General features: G+C 44.9%; 1 protein-coding gene across 4 annotated transcripts in view; it reads right to left on the reverse strand.

Annotated features, from left to right (window-relative positions):
* Nucleotides 1–17,511, reverse strand: part of plekhg4 (pleckstrin homology domain containing, family G (with RhoGef domain) member 4) — a 43,951-nt gene that overhangs the window by 18,207 nt on the left and 8,233 nt on the right. For 2 of the 4 annotated variants that reach the window (XM_076146944.1, XM_076146943.1), the window contains exons 2-6: nucleotides 6,508–6,705; nucleotides 2,944–5,272; nucleotides 1,908–2,084; nucleotides 1,657–1,780; nucleotides 1,346–1,439 (exon numbers count right to left, since the gene is read on the reverse strand). In XM_076146944.1, coding sequence (XP_076003059.1) covers nucleotides 1,346–1,439; nucleotides 1,657–1,780; nucleotides 1,908–2,084; nucleotides 2,944–5,272; nucleotides 6,508–6,705 — 2,922 coding nt within the window. The remainder of the gene's footprint in view (nucleotides 1–1,345; nucleotides 1,440–1,656; nucleotides 1,781–1,907; nucleotides 2,085–2,943; nucleotides 5,273–6,507; nucleotides 6,706–17,511) is intronic. The other 2 variants (XM_076146946.1, XM_076146945.1) reach the window with 1 other exon arrangement.

The raw sequence follows: 17,511 nt of genomic DNA on the forward strand, positions 1-17,511 counted from the left end.
AGCTCTGTGAGAGTCACTGTGGGCAGTTGGATCAAAGAGTTTGAGTGTGTGTTTGACTCGAGGTTTTTTATGATGAAGCAGGTCGTGTTTGAAGATAAACACACAACAGGTTTCAAACTGTCTGTGTGCCAACAACACACCCTGATCGACTTTGTCAGCACGTTTTAAATGACTGCCTGGGGCATCTTTGTATGTATGTGTGTGTCTTTGCATGTGGACCTCTTAGCTGTTATTGAGAAACAAAGTAGATCTTAATCAGTAAATTGCAAGCAATTGCTGCCTGAAGCCAATCAGAAAAGTGTGAAGTCGCGCCTACAAGAACAAGAAATAAGTCTGCTGCGTCTTCTGCAGAGGACCAAATTATGTTAAATGATCAAAAAATGTATTTCATGAAGAAAGCTTTCCGAGTGCGGGAGCTGAAAAAGCTTTAGTGTAAAATAAGAAAGTCAGCAGGAAGGACATTCCATCTGTATGAATCAACAAGGCTAAACGATGCCCGGTTCTGTGATAACAGCCCAGTAAAATGCTAACAAAGTCCACTATCATAGTCTGTGCAGCCACACACCAGTGTGTTCACATTGTTCCCTGAGGGGTTAGCCTGTATGTAGCACACAGGAATGATAAACTGTACACACCAAGAACCACAAACATTCATCCATTTTTTGGACTAAAGGTACATTCAGTGATTTAGTATCTAAAGTGCAAACAAACAAAACTGTGAGGTTATTTTCGTCTGATTCTGACTCAGCAGTTTAAATAGCTCTACACACTCGGAGAGATACTGCACAGGCATCACAAGTTTGCAAGTTTATTGGGGCAGGCAGTTGTTGTTATAGCGCCGCCACCATCACGCCAATTGAGGTTTTGTTTTTATTTTTTTGAATAAGATGTGACTGCAAATATGTACACAAACTTGAGAGATGCAGCGCTTGTTGTAGAATAGCCTGCATATTCTTCACATACGTTTGAGACAATTTAACTAAAATTGCACAATGAGATCTGAAAGAAAATAAACTTTTAAAATGGTGGAAAGTCTGGTTGGGCATACATGATGTAGCCTATGTGACAATAATTAGATTACAACTGTCCAAGATATGAATATCGGTATGGGATAACCTCAGCTGCATGTTTTTAGACTGAACCTGCTCACTCTGCACACAAAGACTCAGGAAGGATTTTAAACCTAGAATCATACAATGCCTTTTAGTGACCCTCGTCATATTTGTTCTTGTGTGTGTGTGTGTGTGTGTGTGTGTGTGTGTGTGTGTGTGTGTCACCTTAGCAACCAAAACACACCTGAATGAGTCACTTGTGCATTTTCTTTGTCAGGCTCTGATGAACTCACCTGCAGTGATCTGAAGGCAGCAAAGAGCGCAGGGGTGGGCGGAGCTCTGAGGGCGTCAACAAGCACTGTCAGCCCCAATGCTCGCACATCCTTCCTGTTACACAGGAAGTGATGTCAGAGGATGAGCACCCAAACGGCATACTGAATACTAATTCTACAGTGACAAGGTAAAGTACCCAGCTGGAGTGTGTGTGTGTGGGTGTGTGTGTGTGTGTGTGTGTGTGTGTGTGTGTGTGTGTGTGTGTGTGTGTGTGTGTGTGTGTGTGTGTGTGTGTGTGTGTGTGTGTGCAAGAGCAGGAGGCTGTTCTTACCTGAGGGTGGAGGTGTAGTAGAGCAGGAGGCGCAGCAGCTCTGCGCTGTCACAGTCGGGATTCGACCACACAGTGTTCCTCGTATGGACCGTCAGCAGGGCTCGCCCGCTTTTGTCTCGGGTTCCTTTAGACACGCACAGAGGGAACGCCTAAATATAAATCCTGCTCCAGATTAAATACCCTGTAATATGCAGTTCAACATGTCAGACTGTCAGTCATTCAGTCTTTGCACAGGTTCTTCTTTTCCTCACCGGGCAGACAGACCACTCCAGAGCTTCGCAGGACGCTATTGAAGCTGGAATGCATGGACTGAGACCTCTGTGCCGGGCGGGCGGGTGCAGCTGGGCGGTCCAGCCTGAGCGAAACAGCTGGTGGGGTCTCAGTAGTTAGAATGACCTCTGACTTCGGGGCTGCAGCCTTCTCACTGCCTGTGGGGAGAAGACAAAAAGCAAGACACTTACTGAGATGTAAACACACACAGAAAAATAGCTGATTCTGAAACGAAAAGGGTGTGTCACGTAACATGCCAATCCAAATGAGTGTGTGTGCTTGTACCATCCTTTGCTCTTGGTGTTGCTGCAGGTATGTTCAGTGTCAACATCAAAGCAACCAACCACACAATGAGTATTGGCCTATATTTGATTCATGAGTTTGATATGCTTGCAAAAGTTGAACCAAAAGCACCGGGGCGTGACTCTGTGTTATTGTGAGTTGATTCTGACGAGGGTGTCGAAAGTATCAATACTGATACGATATCAATATTCATTTTTCACAATATAGATACAGCCAGCATGCAATTCACTTTCCTGTTGCCTTTTTTCCACTTTGCCATTTTACATTAACCAACATTAGAACCTCTTTATGAGTATTTGTTGTTACTGTGAAAGCACACGTTACCATATATCAGTAAGGAAGGCAGCGTCTCATGTCGCCGGCTGGCTTCCTTGAGTTCAACAACTTAAAAATAGTGTCATTGTTTTCTAGCTTGACCAGCAAAGACTACGACCCCTTTATAAACACAAACAGACAAACAGACCAAGAACACGGTGGAGGCAACTTGTCCACTACCAGATTCACATTTTACAAAACAGGGTGCTAGTCAATGCTGAGGTTGTGGAGGATGGATGGAGATTAAGAGGAAGGAGGTAAAGGAGGAGGAACTCATTAAGGCCAGTAAAACAAGAAGGGAGGAGGTGAAGTCTGAAAAAACAGAAAGAGGCGGAAGGTTTGAGGATGAGGAGCAGAGAGGGGGAGGAAGGATTCAGGAGGTAAAAAGGATTTCTGTACCTTCAGTCTGAGGCTCTGCGGCTCTACACCACATAACTTCCTTACAGCCACGCTGCTCCTCCTTGTTCTTCTTCTCCTTTTCCTTCTTGGTTGGCTCCTCCCCGTCTTTCTTCTTGCATCCCCGCGGCGCTTCCTCACATTCAGCCAAAGCTGCGGCAGGCTTCGTTAGCACTGCACTAGTCGCCTCAGAGTGTGTGTGGAGTGTGTTCGCCTCGTTTGACTTCCCAGGCAGCAAGTGCAGAGTATTTACATCCTCAGCGTGTGTATGAAGTGTGTTAGCCTCCTTTGACTCCTCAGGCAGTGAGCATGGAGGATTTAAATCCGCGAAGTGTATGTGAGTTGTGCAGGCCTCTGTGCAACGTCCAATGTGAGATTCCTCGGTGTGTGTGTGTGGCTTGTCAGGGTCTTGAGAGTGTGTTTGGAGTGTATCAGAAGCCTCAGTGTGTGTGTGTGAAGTAGAAACTTTGTTTTTGTCTGCATGTGTGTGTAATTTGGGTGTAACGTGTGTGTGAGGCGGGCTGGTGCATGCATGTTTTGTTCGAGTGTCCAGAGATTCAGAGTCCTGAGAGGGTGTGTGTGTTGTATCGCGCCCAGGATTGAAGTCCACAGACTGTATATGTTGTGTTACTGTGTCCAGAGTGTGTGTGTACATTGTGCTGCAGTCCTTGGTGTGTTTGTGCTGTGTTGTTATGTTGTAACAGTGTCTGTGGAGTGTGTTAGTGTCCTCAGTGTGTGTGTGTTGTGTTATTGCATCCTCAGAGTGTGTGTAAGTCTCAAAAGCTGTGCACTTTGGTCCATCTCCCATGGCTCCACCTTCTCTCTCTCTTTCTCTCTCGTCTCCTCCTCCACTTTCCTTCTCTTCTTCTACACTTTCGCTCTCCTCACCTCCCCTTCTCGCTTCATTTCTCTCCCTTTGTTCTTCTCTCTCCTTTCTCTCTGGACTCTGATGCACAACGACAACCTGAATCTCCTCTTCCACCTCCACCTCCTCTTCACCATCTTCCTCTCCTTCCCCATCTGTTTCTTCACATTGCTCCTCCTCCTCTCCCATTTCTATGGCAGAAGATTTCACTAACATTTCCTCCTCCCTGCAGACCATCTCTCCATCAACCAGAACCAAATCAGTGTTTCCCTGCGTAAGTTGTTTCACCACTCCCTCTTCTCCTTCCTCCACTAGCTCTGCCCTTCTCTGGCTCTCCCTAAACTCTACCCCTTTCTCTCCCTCCTTGTCTTGTTCCTGCTCCACCTTAATGTTCACCTCCTGCTCTCTATGTTCAATGCAGTTTTGAGGTTGAGTGTGTTTCGTTGAGAGGCTACCTTCCACCTTGTCCGGCAGCGATGATGTCCTGCACATTGAGCGACAGCCGGACACTCCTCTGACTTTGGGCAAGGCGGGGGAGAAGAACCCAGAGGAAGTGGGAGAGACAGGGGTGAGGATGACGGGTTGATAGGAGTCCTGATTCTCCTCTGTGACCTCCACACATGGCCCGATGGAAGGCCCGCAGGAGTGTGTGGTAGCAGCAGAGCGTGTGTGAGTGGTATTGTGTATGTGTCCAGCAGCAGCAGTTTGTACTTGTGTGGTAGAAGCGGTGTGTGTCACAGTGGTTTTCTGCGTGTGTGCGGTAGCAGCAGTGTGTGGGCTCATCCTGGCTCGGTGTTGCAAACTGATCGACTGCGTTAAGGAGCCTTTCTGTGGGGAGAACCTAGGCAGTGGAAGCTCAGCCAGCTCGACATACTCCCCCTCAGAATCGGATTCCTCACTATTGACTGTGCACTGGTCGCTTTTCACAAAGGATTTACTAAGGGAATTTGTATCTACGCACTGATCATGTGAAGCACTAATCTTCACATCCCTGTCCTTAGCAGAGGACTCCACGTCCTCCTTTAGTCCTGTGCTTCCTTTGGCTTTGGGCCTGCTGATGAACTGTGGGTAGACCAGGTCCTCCCAGGGGACTCGGAAGACGTCACCATGTGCGGTGAGGAGGCAGCGCTCCAGCCTGGAGGCTCCTCGCTGCCCCCTTTCCCTATTAACGGAGTCCAGCCAGGCCATGCTGAAGAGGGAAGGCAGGGCTAACTCCGGAACTTGAGACTGCTCCACATGCTGGCTGCCGGCCGACAGACTGCACACCAGCAAGCAGAGGGACGGGCCTGTCGCACCACGGCAGGAGGCGCTGTGAGCGTGAGGAAGAGAAGAAGCAGGAGCAACCAGCAGGTAGAAGTCTCCTTGACGAAGGAGGTGCTGGTCCAGAGGACAGAGCTGGATGGCTACCTTCTCGTGCACACACAGAGGCCAGCCTTCATGTAGAAACAACAAGCCACAGTATGGTAACTGGAAAAAAGGGAAGAAAAGAGAGGAGAAAAAAAGAGGACATGAGTGAGAAGAGAGAGAGAGAGAGAGAGAGAGAGAGAGAGAGAGAGAGAGGAAGAGAGAGAGAGAGAGAGCACAAGAGAGAAGAGGCCATTACTCATCTTTTATTTATTGTTGAGTGTTTTCAAAAACATGCACAGTATGTTCAGTAGAAACACGATGAGACCAAACCAGCTGTGTTTGTGTGTGTGTGCGTGTATGTGTGTGTGTTTGTGTGCGTGTGTGGAGAACAGCAGCTAAGCTAATGAGAGCAAATCAAACAAATCTTTCTGCTGTTGGGGCCAATGTGACCTTTCTAAAGCTGTTCCTGTTTGCTCCAAGTCTGTGGGCGGGGCCACACCCAGCCAGGTGAATGACAATTTACTGCAGTCACTTCAAGCAAATGTGACACATCGGTCAAACATGCCCTAGTGCAACAGACGTGAGCCAACATGACGAGCAAGCCAGAGAGGTAGAAAGAAGTGAAAGGGAGGGGAAAAGACAGAGAAGGTGTGGGAGACTCAGGCTGACTAGTCTTTCAGGCAGGAAGTCAGCGGTTGAGTAAAACCCTGACTCAGACTGTAATCTTTCAATTCTTTGCTTCTTGATTGTATCACCATGCACCATGCACCAAAAAAACACAAAAGAAAGAGGACTATGGTAGATCCTGGAGCTGAAGATCTGTCCCACGGTAAGGAAGCCCTTGTGTGGATTGCATCACACCATTTGGCTTGGTGAGCCTGGGTCCGCTATGGCCTCAGATTTGTGTTTGTCTTGGCTCACAGGAGTGGAACCTGATGTGGTCTTCTACAGAGATCAGCATCTTATGAAATGCTCAAACCTGCTCGTCGGACCCCAACAACCGGATTTACTGAGATCCCATTTCCCTCCGACCCTGATTCTGATGTTTGAAGTGAACATTACCCGAAGCTCTTTACCTGTATATGCATGATCCTATGCACTGCACTGCTGCCATATGATTGGCCGATAGTTTGGTGAATGAGCAGGCATGCAGCTGTCACTAAGTGTCTGGTGAGAGTATATATAGTATGTATTGTATATGAGTCAGGATGGAAGTACCTGTGTAGTATTACATCACATTTCCCAGGGTAGCCTCTTATCAACAAAAGGCTGGAGGTCAGTCACTAAAGAGTGGGTGACGGCTCCTAGAGATCAGATGGTAGCACCTGTAGTGCGACAGTTCCAGGGATACTCACACAGGCATCTTGCTGCAGAGTCGTTAAGAAGTGCTTGGCAGGAAGCAGGAAGTGGATTAGGTAGCGGAGGCCGTCTCCCAGGTAACAGCTTTCCACCACATTGAGGACCTGACATAGGACAGTGGAGGACGTGGCCTGGAAGGGCGGGTATAGAGCCGACAGCGCAGTCTGGATGCACCGGTCCAAAGACTCAGAGTCCTGTGAGAAAGAAGAGGAGATGAGGCAAAGGTCAGATCTCAGCACCGTGTCGCAACATTTGACAGTCATAACGGTCCATGTTGTTTTTATCAAAACAATGTTCAGACTTTGAGTCCTCGTGTTGATGTTTCAGAATGAAACAGGATTGACAGTTTGATGACATTTGATCATGATGAGGTTGTTGGTCATTTTAGGGGATACAGATGCACTGACTTTGATTTAACAATGTTGTGAAATGATTACTCCACAAAACAAAAGGTTAATTTCACTGCTATGACTTGCAGCAGATCTAATGTTCACGTACTGTGAGCTTTGTTAAGATGAGCATTTGTCGGCTGAATCTCATCCTGCATTACAACACCATTAGTCGTGCTGTGACACAGGCAGTGTGCAGTCTCCCGTGCAATCAAGACTGCTCTCAAAATCAGGGCCGAGTTTTGTCTTGCGAGACATGCCTAGACAAATTCCCTTACAAAGTGAACAAGACCATTCTGTTACAATGGAAGGTGGCCTGGCAGCTGATTTGACTTTTAACAGTCCTTTTTGCAGAGGTGAGACATTTCCTCAATGCACGGACATAGTTTAGCTAATTTGCTTGAATCAATGTCTGGTGAAGATAAACATGTTGCTGTTGTCTCCCGGTCATAAGCAGTTCCACTAAAGTTAACTACAAACAATCTTTGGAGATGAAACAACCCCTTCATGTAACTGAATCGACTCACCAGTGGACCGTAGAATCATCAATGATCAAATCAATTTGTAACAATACTTACAATATAGGGGGGAAATGCCAACATCAGACTTCCAGAAAGCAATGGACATGCAAGATGGCCCTCATAACTCCACCAAAGCTCATCAAGCCTCTAGTCAATATGGAAGCAGACATTTACTATCACTACCTTGAAATCAAATTCGGAAAAAAATTGAAAAATCTGCGTGCAACGATATCGTGGACATCATCATTTGAAACCATTTCAATTTTTTTCTGATTAACATCCAACTTTAGGGTAAAACTCTTATCTTAAATGGCCAAAGCAAGAATCTCATACCTACAGAAGTGCTGGTTTATGGGACATCAGATTAGGGTATTAAAAGTGCCACACCTCTGCACAACATTCCGAAGACAAAAAGAACAAGGGTGCCTTTGAGCCGCGTCCTAAGTTCCCATTTCATCTATTCATCTGGTCACAGTGAAACATCGACCTGCAGACAAGGCAGCGCCAGCCCAGGAGGATATTTAGCTTTCTGCAGGGAAATGAGAGGCTCATCCAACTGACACCTGCTCATTCAACTTCCAGGCCCCGCCAGTATTACCCAGTAACACACAATAATCCTCCTGGTACACCACAAGCTCAGGAAAGACTTGCACATTAACAGAAGCCTCCACTGATCATTGGATTATGAGGAGAGAGAGAAGTCAGAAAGAGATCGGGTAACTCAGACGCGTTTCATCATCACAGCTGCCAGTCAAGACATGATTAACTAGTTTATAGGCATTTCTTAGTTCACGGAGATCCTTTGATAGCAGTTGGACATAAAATGTATTAACATTTCTGATTCCATTCACTGAGAAAGACAGAGAACCCTTCAGATTGATCTTTCACTAAATCTTAAATTCATAGTTAAGAGTCTTTTGTTGATCTCTTCAAAGCATATTGAACTAAGACGCTTCAGTGCACTCAGTCCACTTCCTCACATGTCGAATAACAAAGCACGAAATTTCACGTCCCTCGCAGTAATTCATGAGTGAGTTTAGTAAACAGCCCAAAGGGAGCTAACGTGCCTGTTATCAGCATGTGTCTGCTTCTTCATGTGCAAAGAAAAAAACAAGTTCAACATTGTGCGTGCGTGCGTGCGTGCGTGCGTGCGTGCGTGCGTGCGTGCGTGCGTGCGTGCGTGCGTGCGTGCGTGCGTGCGTGCGTGCGTGCGTGCGTGCGTGCGTGCGTGCGTGCGTGCGTGGACCAGCAACAGAAAAAGAGGTGTAACTGGATCCACTGGTCTGGAGGCAGTGGAGACTGGTCTGGTAAAAATATCAGCCCTCACACGCCGCCTGGCTCCAGTCTGCTCTCAGCGAGCGTCAGTGTGTTTTGCACGCGTGTGTATTTATGTGATGACATACATTTCAATTCTAAGTTTAGGAGGTCTGGTTGTTTGTCTGTTGTCATGCATTTAGTTTTTATTCCCCCTTCTTCTGGCCTGAGTTTCCCTCATTATCCTGATAGGATCGAAAAATTATACAACTCAAACATTTCAATCAAAATGAGCCCAGAGGCTTCACACACCTCAGCATCTCTCTGGCTATGGATGACTGTGCATTACAGTGGCTATTGGCTAATTTAGCAGGAAGAAACTAATCTCTATCTTCTGACTTTGGAGAGGATAACAACAACATAAAATGAACCACAACAGAGCCTGTTAACCTTAGGTCTGAACCACACCTTTACCTTTTCTCCTTCAGTGTGTGCAGGGGTAAATATTCGGGATGTGACTCAGCCAGAAGGGATTCACACACAACAACTGGCAGCCAAATGCAGACCGGCAGCCAATATTTGCACCGGGCTATCATATTACAGCAAGGGCATGAAAGGCATGACTACAGATAGAAATCAGAGATCGTGAGCTGAATCTGTCTATTCACGCAAGAAGAAAACACTATTCGGGCTTGTGGATTCCTAAAGCTGACATGGATTTGCAAATGGTTGTTCACACAGACGGACCTTTATCAGAGAGCTCCACAAGCCGTAAAGAGAGAGCTTGCAGCGTAAAAACAACTAAAAAAGAAATCAGAGAGAAAAAGACAGGCTGATCCTGATATACCTGAGCATATAAATCCAGAAATTTCTCCACAGCAGATTATCTTTGTCATGTTTGGGTGGGAGTGAAAGTGAGGGAGGCAGTAAGTAGGTTGTGTTGGGATCAAAGCCACAGTTATGCATCGCAGCCAGCGAGTAAATAATCACTGCATGCTGACTTAGTCCGTCCATGTTGTAGAATTCACAGAGCTTTGGGAACCTTTAGAACTTGTAAGGTACAAACACAGAGCTCATGGGATAAATGCAGTTTTTCTTCCTAAATCACAAGACAATCCCTGTTCTTTCTGAAAGCCTGTTGAGGTCAACCCCAGCACTTGAAAATGTTAAATTGCAGGAATCCTGGTATAAAAGGTGTGGATTACATTGCTAAGACAGCAGCTTGGAGCAGCTCTGAGGAGGAGCACATCAAAGCAGAGCGTTTCCCATGGGAGTAAGAGTGGCCACCCACACCGAGGCCTGGCTGAATAATGACTTCATTATCCTCAGCAGAACAGAATACACTTTTTACATTTAAGCTGTGTAGCTGGCCCTCTTTTTCACCATGTAGAAAAAGCTTCAACATAGCTTCCACCAACATTACAACAAGCTGTGAACATTACAACAACCCAAATTGTGGGGTAGACAGGATTGGTAGACAAAAGGTAGACAGGATTGTTACATTGGCGTAGAACACAGCATTGAGAACACGTGCATGAAGCAGAATGCAGGGCTTCCAGATGTATGTTTGTCCTGCTAGACTAGAGTAACCTTTAAGGTGCTGATGATGAGTGGGACAGCACCTAGTGTCCTGTCCTTTGTTCTGTCTGGAAGGGACTTTAGACTCAATCAGTCAATCATTAGCATGCAGAGCTGAGCTTGACATGCTGAGGATAAATCCTTAGTTAAGAATAAAAGGAAAATGAAGCTTTCTACATTCCCCATCCATCCAACTGTTTTGCTTTCTTGTTTGTAATCAGCGTTACATCCTAACACTTTGGTACAAACTGTTTGTCGTGTTGATCCAGAAGCCGGGTTGGTTTAAGTGTCAGCGTTGCAGTTTATGCAGCCAGATGGAGCCTGTTAGCTCAACCAATCCAATCTGTCCAGGTTAGGTTCACTTTAATGAATAGTGAGTGGCAGCTTTTTTCCCTTGAGGGTCATGATTCACCCAAAAAACTGTTCAAGCTGCCGGAGAACTGGATCCTGATGGGCGTGGAGGATCAGGGCCCATGGACTAACAGGGTTACTGCTGAGGGAACACGTTAACATACTGATTATATGCTTCTGCACGCATCAATAACTTATGTCTTTTGACAATATCCAGCATCTATTCACTCACTTGAGTCTAAAAATATTGGTAAACATGCAAAAATAGTATTGACACTGATTGGATAATACTGTACATTGCCGTCTCTGTTTGGTTTCTACACTTCTTCCTGCTTAAACAAACATAACATGAGAGGTTCAAAGTTTTCAAGAGGAAAGGGTTGTGATCTTTTTAATAAGAAATCATGGCAACATGTCACGGGTGGGGGAGGAGCTTCAGCTCTGTCACTAACAGAGGATACGCACCCACAGGAGACACGACCTTTGACCCTCCCCCCACATATGACAGAACAGGCCAACTGTCATCAAGGGAGAAGGGTAAAAACTGAATCTGTCGCTTTCAAGCACAACTGTGTGTAGATTACAACAGCACCCCCCTCCAGTTTATATGCTTAATCATGTTCTCTATATGACGACACGCTTCTCGCTCCTCCTTCCAGTGTTCAGAAGCATGTGCAACAGATTTGATGCAGTATGGAATGGGAGATGGCGTGAGTCGAGGTTTAGGGTTAGGTTTCGCATGAACAAAAAAAGTCAGCCAATTCAGGAGTTGATGTTGTTAAGGTATCCGCAGTAACATGGAGAAGAAGGATGAGAGCACTTGTTGCAGTTTGCCATAATGGCCACTATGGCATCATTCATATATCGAAGTGTCGCATTATACGATGTGTAGGATATGATATTTAAGGATTTTCACATGCAAGGGAACTATAAAGAGCTGGGTTGCCTGTGCCTTACAGTGCAAGTGCAGCTTCCTGATTTCTACCAGCACCTTCGTGTGGGCATGTATGAACCTGTGGTTTGACTTCTCAGGCTGAGTTAAGACATAAAGTTACGGACAAGAGAAAATTAACAGAAGAGTTTTTACTCAGTTAATAACAGTTAATCCTCACAGAGTGGCAGCCAAAGCAACTGAGCTGCAAGTCCCTGCAGCTAAATACAAAATGTAAGGAAAAACAAAGAGGGAGACCACATTAATGCCCACCGTTTCGGAATTTGATCTGTAGCAATATCATGTGTGGAACATTCCACTGTCCAGGTGCATTTAGTGCATTTAGTTTGTAGTGCTTTTGAAGAGAAACAATTCTTTGGTATCTTGCATCATGAATGAGGAGCAGAAAGCAAAAATACTAGACTGGATTGCCTTTAAAGCACCAACAGTGAAGTCATCAGTTGATATGTGTATATTTGGGAGTGCAAGAAAGCTGACGGGGTTAAAACATGAGAGGTACCAGGCAGCGATGGCAGAGAGGGAAGAGGAATGTTACAGATACTATCGCTGTCAGAACACATCCACAGGGCTGTCATTCACACTATAACTGAAGGTAATACCATGAGCACACACACACACACACACACACACACACACACACACACACACACACACACACACACACACACACACACACACACACACACACACACACACGCACACACACACACACACACACACACACACACACACACACACACGCATGTGAATGCATGCATGCTTAGGTGTAAAAGCCTGAAACTAGTTGAGGAACTCGGAGAGGAAATGAAACACGGCAAAGCCTTAGGCTGACTGTTAATGTGCTCAGAATGCAAATACTTCAGTTAAAGTAGCAATAACAAACTTGAAAAGCCGTGTATTACAAGTATAAAACAGTGATTGGGCTTAAGTGAAAGGACGCAGCAAAATGTACTTAATGTTAAAGAGTGATAACAAAAAACAAGAAAGAAAAATAGAATTTTAGATTTAAGTAAATCCTCTAAAACTCTGAAGATAATGTCTAAAGTCTAATGCAAGACTGAAGAGCAGTAAAGTTCCAGTACCTCATGTTGTGCCTCAGTGTAGTACTGGAGTATTGTAAGAATTGTTTCTTAAACCTTTGAGACTCATAGCAGCATCCATGCCATAAACCATTCATCTACAAATGCTGCACATCCACCTGAGCCTATCTATCCAATCAGCCATTACCCAATGCCCCGCCCGATAACCTTGACATACAGAGTTAGTGAAACAGCAGATAAGATTTGCAGAACGCTGGCAGGCTGCGAGAGGCCTTTAAATTATTCCCCTTGCATCCGAGTCCAGGTGCGCATACCAGGCAGACGTCAAGGTTTCTCCTCTGTGGTCCACTGAGGACAATAAAGCGGTAAATCCTGTGGGAGCGTCTTTGGTCTGAGCACAGAGTTCATCTCCAACAATCCTGAGAGGCTCAGCAGGGTTACAACAGCAAGCGACTTCAGGGAAGAAACCTAAAAATCTCTTTTGAAAAGGGGAAATCTTAATCTTAGGGATAATCACAATTTACATGTCCATCATGTTTAGACCTAAAAAAAAGGGGGTTCAGCCTTTCAGACAAAATGCTGAAAAGGGAATTCATCAACTTTGTATAGTTCAAATGAGAGTATTTAATCTATCAAAGCTTTCTGAGACAACCTTCACTTTCATACTGTCTCAACGGACTTAAAGCAGCAACGGCTGTGAGAAAGGCTACTGTGACCAGCAATTAGATCTACGCTCATTTATTTATTCGGGAACTTGACAACTCACTATGGCCTGTGGATGACTATGTGAAACCTGCGTTTTCGGTGTAGTGGATACACAAGACAGCAGTTTGCAAATTTCATGCATGCACAAAGGAGCACAGATCAATTATAATATTATTATGATTCATTTCCACGTCTGGAAAACATATTTCGATATTCCACAACCCTGACCATGGAATCGCTGCAAAATGATTGAGGCCAAGCGGCCACCAGATTGCAGGGTCATCACACTGACATCTGCAGAAACCATCCCGCTAACACCCAGAACCCTCAGCAGGAGCCTCCAGCCCCCCTGCTGTCTGAGGCACAGCACAGCCCCCTTTTATTGGCCCCTGACCTCCATTTGACACAACACTGTTTTGTTTGTCAAACATTAGGTATTTTCGTTTCGTGCAGTTGTAGAGAAATTCTCATTCTGGCACAAATCTAGGAAAGGTTATTTGCTACTTCGCGATGTAGAAGGAAAAAGTTTCTGATGAGTATAATCAACATAAGAAAGTAGCAGATTCTGACCTGTTCACATCCTCCTGTTGTTCCTTTCATCTCTTCAATACGAAGAACCACGTTTGATTCTTTAGAATAATATCTTCCCTCCTTATTCCTTCTTCTTGGTTTATAAAAGCAAAATGATGAGGCAAAACACTGACATCAGAGGATATGGCAATCACATCCTTAATCACTTACTGGTCTGTCTTTAATGTGTCCTTTCATGTGAGGAAGGTTCACTTCCCTCTGAAGTAGGTCAGCAGATTCTCCAGTGTGGGGGGAATCTTTAGTACTGGGTGTTAAATTCAGAGGTTAGGGTGTGTCTGTTTTGGTGGAGGGGTTTTTTCCAAATGCAGAGGGAGGGGGGAAATGGGTGGGTCAAGGCTTCACGTTTCGGAGCGATGAAGATGAGCTGGAAGAAACCCAGAGAATCTGCACGCATGGACACATCAGAATCACCGTACAGCTGATAAAGTTTAACCATCTGAGATCACGGCGACTGATATGATTCTTCATATTATTAATTACGGACCTGTCATGAAATGCAGAAATAAACTATGATTGTGACCTATATTCAGGAATACACACACACACACACACACACACATCCACATCCCACGTGCATCACATTTTTGTCACACGCAGAAGAAAATTTCAGATATAATTAGATTGACATAGATGTAAACAGACGCTCCATCTCCATCCCATGAAGTAATTTTTAGTCTCCATCCACTGCAATACAAGTCAAGTGGTTTCAAGTGCTGAGATTTGTAAAGATGACTATACTGCAGTATCAATACACGTTTCCAAAATAAACTGCTCCTGGAAATGTGTCCATTGATTTTTTGCCATGTGGACAAACTGTCCACCAACACTGTCATCTTGTCATAGGTGGCAAATAAAGACAAATTCAATGAAAAGTTAAATAGCAAAGATAACTCGTGTCCCAATGACACAGGATTCTGTGCCGTGGACATTGGACGCTTCCGCTAAGTGTCAGCTCCACAGAAGTGCTTTCACAGAGACATGAAAGGCTTTGTGGGTGAAATGTAGCCTGCAGGTACAAAGGGTGAGTTCCTCTCTCTGACATCTGAACCCGGGAGGACAAAGCGCGACAACGTCTTCCATCAGGATGTGAACTGATGTAGACCAGGTGTGTGTGTGTTTGACAAGACAGAGACAGTTAAGCTGCTCTGCTTCACACAAACTGCTCCTCTAGTCGGACTCTAACCTTGTTTTGCTTAATATGTTTTCGACCGTCCATACCTCCACCAAGGCCTCCACCTCCAACAGTCATGGAGCATATTCATATTTTTCATGGTATTTGAAGAACTTAATTGCAGTTTGCCTGCATGCTTGGCCGACAGCATGAAGATCAATCATGTATTACAGACATGAGATACTTCCCGATCTGGATCCATAACTACCCAAGTTGAATCACCGAATCAGCATCATGTTGGTACGGGAATTTTTTGTCTCCAACCCTGTGCTTCAAAGCCTTTCTAAATACTTGACCCCTGTCTGAAAACATTTTCCAGCCCATCTGAATACTGCACCCGATTGCACCAACTGGAAGATCACCTCAGGGTTTATATAGCTGAATTTAGTTTTTGTCAAGGTCTCTTCAAGGTCTTTCAATCTCTTGGTTATGAGGAAGAACAGTCTTGTTGTTAATGTAAATGGATGAGTTGTGAGCTCCAGCATTATGACTGTTACCTTGTTAAAAGCTCCATCAATCAGTGCAAGTTCATAATCTTCCTCCTCAGAGCATTCCTGCACTCCCCCCCCACCTCTTTTCCCTCCTTTGACAAGTCCAAACATCTCAACACATCTCTGCGCGGCTCATTCTGCTATTGTGCATTTAAATGTGTTTCACCACAGCCCCAAGTGCTGCAGAATCCAGTGTCAACACCTCATCTTTCTGATAATCTTTCTGACAGTTCGCAAGATAAAACGACCCATTTTTCCCCCCAGTTGCTCCCGTGAATTGTTAAAAATATTTCTCGACAGCAGATCGAACCTAATGGAGGTTCAATCGTGTTATCTCTTCGTTGTTGAAACAAAATGGACCTGCAAAGGCCTTTACAGAGGCCTTAATGAAGTCTGTGAGACAACTTTACAAGCACACACAAAGCCTGACTGATGAGAGTAACCTGGTTCCTGAAACACCCTTGTCGCTATGTCGTTGGTCAGTAACCTGATTTCCTTCGGTTTTTTTTGCTCTGCGGTTTGCAAACTTTGACGTTCCACCTTTGGTGGATCTCAAAATACCATGTTCTTTCATCAGATACAACATTAGCGCTATTTATGAATCGCTTCAAAATGCAGTGATTTGTTGTTTTCTGATGTTGTGCTGAATCAGGCAGAATCAGACTTGATAGTCAACTAAAAGATAAAAACTAAAAAAGTGAAACCGGGTTTGCAGTCAACATGTCAATTTAAAAAACTGGTTAAAGCCGAAAGTGTGGATTAACCAGGGTTCTTGCACATCACCGTCAAATCACCTGTTCCTTAACTTGATGCTGAGGCCAATTGGGAGGCAAGATTTTGTTCCTTTATTGTGCCGGCAGGTCAAGATTCAGTTCAGCTGCAGGTCGTAAAAACACGTGAGGCTTATTGGTTAGAAACTATTAGTGTTTGTGCTGAGCTCTTGCACTTTACTCTGCACAGAATAAACAGAAGCAGCTAATAGAAATTCAAAATAAATATAACATCATATTTAAGGCCGGGCTCAGGTGTCATTGTTAGCAGAGCTGCTGGTGGTAGCAGGTCCTAACAGGAAAACACACACATGCAGGCAGAACTGCCGCACAACTCCAGTCTAAGTGATGTTTTATGTTACGATGTCATTGGCATATCTGATCAGGTGCTTATTCTGAGGTTAATCATGCAGGACCCCTGCAGAGACAGGGGGTTGAAGGTCGCAGAGAGGGTTAACCGCAGCTCACACAGGCCATAACAGTGGTCATATGTAAGGTCAATGGGGTCCCACGTTGTTAGTATAATGGCATAACATCGCTCTGGACAAATCTCTGCTCCTCTGGAATGAAATGCCGACAAAATTCGTCTCAACGCACACAAAGCTCCAAACACAAAACCGGCGCGACAGGAAATGTTCATAATAATGGTCGCTGAACTTGACAACGGGCCTCTCAACTGGGTAAGTATGCTGTTGTTTCAGATCTACTTTTTATCACGATGCCAAGAGTGGCCTGCCTTCCTAGCTAGCTACAAACCATCACTGCATTCTTGTCTTTACCCTACAAGATGTGCATGTCAAAAAAAGTCACGTCAAAGAGGCCCCAATGTCACCTTTCACCATTAATGTGACATTCAACTTTGAATCTAAGTAGGCTGCTGTGATGTAACTAGCTTGTAGGCTCGACTCTGCTGTCATTGTTTCTGTAGCAGCAATGAGAGCATTTCTCAGAGTAGAAGCGTGTAATTCTGAATACATGTATTCAAAAGTAATGCACTGTGTGAAATGTACTCACCACTTATTGTACTTAGTTGCTGTACAATAAGCAGGCTCAAGTTCCGTCAGCGAGGGATTACCGTGGAATAAAATCTGACAGCGGCGTCTCAGTGTCTATGTTTATTCCACAATAATCACCCGCTGACAATACGCTACGCCTTACCTGTATTTGGCATGTAAAAGTTTTCATTG

Source organism: Genypterus blacodes, unplaced genomic scaffold (genome assembly GCF_046128005.1).
Source record: "Genypterus blacodes isolate CSIRO-AG114 ecotype Tasmania unplaced genomic scaffold, CSIRO-AGI_Gbla_v1 ptg000036l_1, whole genome shotgun sequence".
In the NCBI taxonomy this organism is placed as follows: domain Eukaryota; kingdom Metazoa; phylum Chordata; class Actinopteri; order Ophidiiformes; family Ophidiidae; genus Genypterus; species Genypterus blacodes.